This window comes from Geospiza fortis, unplaced genomic scaffold (genome assembly GCF_000277835.1).
Source record: "Geospiza fortis unplaced genomic scaffold, GeoFor_1.0 scaffold37, whole genome shotgun sequence".
In the NCBI taxonomy this organism is placed as follows: domain Eukaryota; kingdom Metazoa; phylum Chordata; class Aves; order Passeriformes; family Thraupidae; genus Geospiza; species Geospiza fortis.
Genome location: NW_005054449.1, coordinates 1,337,467 through 1,343,620, shown reverse-complemented (window position 1 = coordinate 1,343,620; position 6,154 = coordinate 1,337,467). Strand labels below are relative to the sequence as shown.

Below are 6,154 nucleotides of genomic sequence, written 5' to 3'. Positions count from 1 at the left end.
TTGTTCAGCTCTTGGGGAAAAAATGACTTTCACATTTCTCCATCTTTGCTGCAGCACGAGAACTCGAGAACATGGGGGCTGTTAATGGCTACATGCTATTTTTCCCTGCCCAGTTAATAATGCCTGCACTGCTGACACGGGCTGGGAGTCAAAGGTAACACCCCCAACCACCAAACATGGGATTAATCCCATTCCCTCCGCGCGACAACTCCCGAACACAATTTGGAAATGACAAGCGCTTGATGAAGTGACCCGACACCATTCAAAAACCAAGACTTCCAAAACGGTGCTCGAGCAGTTCTTGTGGCCCAAGAAGTGAACTTAAAAGGGATTTCTGCTGATTTTTAAATCCTTCAGGTAATGGGGGTGGGGAGTTACTCGGGGAAACGCGGCATCAGCAAAGTCACCACCTCTGTCCCCAGTCCAGCTCCAGGAACACTCGGCAGAGAAGACAAAGGAACATGGTGCCCACATTCCACACGCTTACCTCCCATCCAAAGTTTGTTTCCTTTAATGTGCTCCTCTGTACTGCCATATAGGGTCCAAATCTCTCCCCAACTTCAATCTTCTTTTTGGCCCAAATCCCTAGCCCTGCCCCTGGGATCGAAGATTCTCTGAGTTCAAAATCTGGTGGGATTGGAATGTCATCAGGAATGTAGACGGGAGCTTCATAGGGTGAGCCCTCCTTGGGAGTGAAGTCCTCACTGGTGGGGAAGGGTGACGGAGGTCCCACAGGGATGGGGGACATTATACTGTCCTCAGTTTCCTCCTCTGCGCTTTCTCCAGCAAGGAGATCGGGGTCGGTCTCGTACATATTATTTACAATCTCGCTGTCACCTAAAAGGGGGAAACAGCAGAACAAAACACACTGAGATACTCACGTGAACATTGGTTCAAAGTTTGGCTAAGCCGAGCTCAAATTCTTCCAAAGGATAAAAACCTCCCTTGAGGAGCTCGGGTGGAGCTGAGGTAAGGGGCTGATCACCGTAGGGTGAGGCTCTTTGCAGCCTGCTGGGTTCTATGGGATCAGGGCTCCTCTGCTGTTTGCAGAGTGTTTTTTCCCCTTCTTTCCAAAACCTCAGTTTTGGGAAAAAAATCTCTGCAAACAGCAGAGGACTCCTGATCCCATAGATCCCAAAAGCTCAGTTTTTTCCCCTTCTTTCCAAAACCTCAGTTTTGGGAAAAAAATCTCTGCAAACAGCAGAGGACTCCTGATCCCATAGATCCCAAAACCTCAGTTTTGGAAAGAAGGGGAAAAAACACAGAAGAGGTGGTTGAGGTTCTCTTTGGCCACTTCTTGCTTTGACTGGTTCAGTGTATTTTATAAAAGGGGTATAAGAATTTAAAAGAGGAATCATCAAAAGGTAGGCCTTGGACACTTCCAGGGATCACAGCTGCTCTGGGCACCCTGTGCCAGGGCCTCTCCACCCTCCCAGGGAAGAATTCCTTGCTAATCTCTAATCCAGCCTTATTCTCTGTTAGTTTGAAGCCAATTCCCCCTTTGACTTGAAATGAAAAACCAAAAATAAATTAGGGTAAAATCCAAGTTTGGCAAGAAGTGTTTGCCTGGTGCTTGGGGTTCCTGCTCAGTGTGTCCCACACCAGCAGCTGTGAGCTCCAGGCTACAGCTCAGCCATGCACCCCTGCAGGTGTCACAGAGCATCCCTGCCTTGTAATCACTGAATCCTGGGGTGGTTCAGCTTGGAAGGGGCCTCAAAACCATCCAGTTCCACCCCTGCCATGGCAGGGACACCTTCCACTAGCCCAGGGTGCTCCAAACCCTGTCCAAGCTGGTCTTGGACATTTCCAGGGATCCAAGGGCAGCCACAGCTTCTCTGGACACCCTGTGCCAGGATTCATCTTTCACATTGCAGCCTACAAATAATTAATTTGGCATATTCCTAGAGGAAAATTTATCCTTATTTTCAGAGACACCTGGAAGTGATCAATACCTTCCTCCTTGCTAATCTCTAATCCAACCCTACTCTCTGTCGCTTTGAAGCCAATTCCCCCTTGCCCTGAAATGAAAACCCTGGATATACAGAGGGAGGCAAAGTTTGGGGATTTTTCCAAGGGGAATCAATTTCTAAGCAAGGCCATTCATGAAATGAAATGAAAGCTCCAAAATGAAAACGGAGCTTTCTCATCCAAAAAGCAAAAAAACCGGTGGTGGTGGGGGAGCAAAACATGAAAGGGGGGAAAGAAAACCACAATTTGTCACCCAGCAGAAGTAGCTGGAGTATTTTGGGAGCAGGTTTGCCCTGTCTCCAGCAGCCACGAGGCAGCAGGGTGTGCTCAGCAGCTCCCACCACGATAACAAACCCAACCACCCAACCAACCCAACAACCGCCGCTCTGTGGGCGCTCCCACGGGGCACAGCCAAAGCCTGGCCACTGGTGGCACCAGGGGTGGGTTTGTCACCCACCAAAAGGACATTTTTCACTGGCTCCCAGCTAGGAACCATCAGAAGAAGAATAGCTGGAAAAGCACGGCTCCCCTTGAAGTATTTATAATTCATCTCTTTGCTAACCTCAGAATGTACCTTCTGTCTGCAAGACACATCTCCCCCTCTATTTCTTTTTTATTTTTTTATATTTTTTTTTTTATGCCTAATAAAGATTTTCCGGAGTTCATGCCTAAGAAACCCGGTGGCAGACTCGACTGAAGAGGAGGATTTTGATTCCTCTGCCAACATTTTTTTTTTTTTTTTGCTCCAGTTTTTGGAGGAGAACAGGGAGCTGCCTGCTGCAGCTGACATGGGTTTCCTCTGCTAGAAAGTGCAGCCCTCCCTACTCAAACATGTCACCAGAACCAAGCTTTCATGAACATGAGATACTCCATCATCCTGAAAATATTTGTGGTTGCAGTAAATGTTTTCTCAGCCAGTATTAGCAAGTCAAATTATTTTCTGCTCTATGATTAGCCTCTTTTGCACTTAAGGAACAGGAATTCCAACTGAGCTGAAGAGCAAAACTGGGTTTTTTGGAGCACAACCTGTGAAAATTTCCAGAGGATACAAGTATAAAGATACCTTACTACTGAACATGGTTAATTTAATTTATTCTACAGGACAAGCAGGGTAGTTCTGATTAAATTTTAATTAACAGTGAAGCTGATCCTTCCTCTGACTGACCTCATATTTGAAGAGGAATCATCAAAAGACAGTAAATGTGGTTTTTTTTCAGTTGTTAAATGACCAGGGACTGGCAAGAGGCAGGAAATGACAATGAAACAACAATTTCAGGTCATGATAGGTCTGATAGCAGAGGTTCCAGGTGGCATCTGCGGGAGCTGAATCCCACATTGGGATTCAGATGTGGGAATGTTGGGTTCCTCAGCACAACCCCGTGCTGAGCTCAACAAGTTGTACCCAGCATTGATTAACAGCCAGGGAAAATCCGTGCTGTGCCCAAGGATTTTTTTGTGCACTGCCAGGTGGATTTCACACAATCCCAGAATCACTGAGGTTGGAAAAGACCTCCAGGATCATCAGGTGCAAACTGTGACCCATCCCCACCTTGTCACCAGCCCAGAGCGGCACATCCAGGCTTTCCTTGGGCACCTCCAGGGATGGGCACTCCAAACCTCCCTGGGCAGCCCCTGCCAAGGCCTGAGCACCTTTTCCATGGGGGAATGCCTGCTGGTGTCCAAGCTGAGGCCATTTCCCCTTGTCCTGTCCCTGTTCCCTGGGAGCAGAGCCCAACCCCACCTGGCTGCACCCTCTTGCCTTGGAACTATGAAGAAAAAAGGTCCCTCCTGAGCCTCCTTTTGCCCAGGGTGAGCCCCACAGGTGAGGGAGCTGATCTCCTCCACAGGTTGTGTTTATTCCAGGGATTTGGGGGAAATCCAACAGCTGGGGCTCAGTTTTTGATTATCCTGCAGAATTTTCTAGATTGTCCCCACTCAACCCTTTCATCCCTGCGGGGCTCCTCTCAGCTTTACCCCAAATATTCCACAATTGGTTAAGTTAAAAAAAACACATTAAAAAATTAAAAAAAAAAAAAGCAGAGAACATCTGATTTTCCAGGAACAACCCCCAGCTCTCCTGATCTCCATCCCAACTCAGCCGTGGAGAGCCGGACGTGGCCGCTCCGTGGTGACAAACAGTGACAACCCCTCTGTGCCACATCTGCCCCTCTGGAATGTCTGCCTGGGTGAAAAGCAGCACAGAAATACAACTTGACCTTATTGTTATTGTCATGAAACTGAAATTAGTCGCTCAAAGCTCCCCGGCGAAAGGAGCGGATAAAAAGGCTCATTGAAAGGTTGTTTCCACAGATAATCAGATATGGGCAGACGCTGAAAATCTGTGTGACACCAATGAGGGGCTGGCAACAAAGAGAGGGATGGTTTAGTGGTGCTGAGAGAGCTCATGAATAATCTATTTAGCAGCTGTAATGAAAGCAAAAGCAAGGCCGATGGTAAAGGAAATGGTGGTAGGGGAAATAACGAGTTAGGTTTTGGGGTGGGTTTGTTGTGTTTGGGGTTTAATATGCTTATTATTGTTTTTGTGATCATTATTGTCGTTATTCCTGCTTTAATTATTGTTGTTGTTGTTAGATATCTGATTCTGCTGTGGAAATACCCAATTATCTGAAATGATTGAGTGTTTTTTACACTCACAGATTGCAAAGAGCTTCTTTGACTTCTTCACTGGAAACATTTAAAGAACATCCCAAGAATTAATTGCAGCGCCTGATCAGCACAATCTTGAGTTTCACTGACCTGGATAATTCAACATTTGTGTGAGACCCAGGTATTTTTATTTTCTAAGCAAGGAGGAGAATGCCAGGCACCCCCTGAACTCACACTTTGCCTCAGAACCTGGAGCCTCAGACCCAAAGGAAATATCCAAGCAAAAGAGTAGAAAATACAAATATTCACAGAGAATTTTGACTTTGTAGATAAGAATGGAACCACACAGGCACAGACCAACAGGTGCCTTTTCCTTAGGGATTAACTGGGTGTTGGAAGGGTTTTTACATCATTATCCAAACTTTGCAGCTCATTCCTAGCTGTGAGTTTAAAATCATATGTGAGTATTAAAACCTCAGTGCTGTCTAGAACTGCTTGCTAAGTGGTAATAATAATAGTTGTTGTTATTATTATTATTATTATTATTATTATTATTATTAAGAAAATATTCATTAGGCCAGGACTTCCCTGGGATTTGTTTCCATTTTCTGGCTTTACAGAAAGAGCAGTGGAGTGACCTCAAACATCTTTTCCAGCCCATAGAGGGACATCACCACCACCTTTACAGGTCTTTGGATGATCTGATGGTCCTGCTCTGTGATTTCCCTTTAGAAACATTCCCCAGGGAAGAAAATAAACCAGTCAAACCAAACCAAACCGAACAATTCCTGATGTAACAGCCGGTGAGGAAGGCAGGTAAAATTTGAGCACTTGGAGCAATATCTTGTGGGCATTGAGCAGCCTGGTTTGGTGGGAGCTGCTCATGGCAGTGGGGTTGGAATTGGATAATTTTTAAGGTCACTCCAACCCAAGGAATTCTCTCATTCCATGATTCTTTATTTCACACCTCCAGTAAACAAAATCACCTACATTTCTAACTCTGGGGTGACAGGATTCTGTCTCCATTTCTATGGACTCAGGCCAAAGATAAACTCATTTTTCTGACCCCTTTGTAGGCCAGAGGAGCTGCATCAGGTCATCAAAACCCAGCCCTGCTCAACCAAGAAGGAAATATCCCCATTAATGAGGTGCTTAGCTACTGCTGCCAGGTTCATCACCTCGGGGTGCTGCGCTGCTCATCCCACCCGAATTCAGGTGAATTCTGAGCAATTCCTGCCCTCCATCCTGCCTTAATCCCCTGGGAATTCTGCAGGACCCTCTCCCATCCCTCTGTGCCCTGCACAGGGCGGGAGCTGACAGCAGGCACAGCCCAGAGCTTGGCAAACACGGCCCTAAATCACAAAGGAGCTTGGAAAGCCCAAGGAGAACCCACCCCAAAGTGCCTCCAGCACAGAATGATCCCAGTGGTCAGATTGCCACCTGATGGCCACAGCTGAAATACAATAGGAAATCCCAAATCCAGGCCCTGCTCTGCTGTATCAGCCCAAAAATTCAGATTTTCCTCAAGGTGGTGGGAACTTTTGGGGTCAGTCAGCTCTGGATCCAGCCCTGGCATTCC

General features: G+C 46.6%; 1 protein-coding gene across 2 annotated transcripts in view; it reads right to left on the bottom strand.

The window, feature by feature from the left end:
- PRDM16 (PR/SET domain 16) overlaps positions 1-6,154 on the bottom strand; it is a 306,908-nt gene that overhangs the window by 194,772 nt on the left and 105,982 nt on the right. For both annotated transcript variants that reach the window (XM_031062483.1, XM_031062482.1), the window contains exon 2: positions 488-837. In XM_031062483.1, the coding sequence (XP_030918343.1) occupies positions 488-837 (350 nt within the window). The remainder of the gene's footprint in view (positions 1-487; positions 838-6,154) is intronic.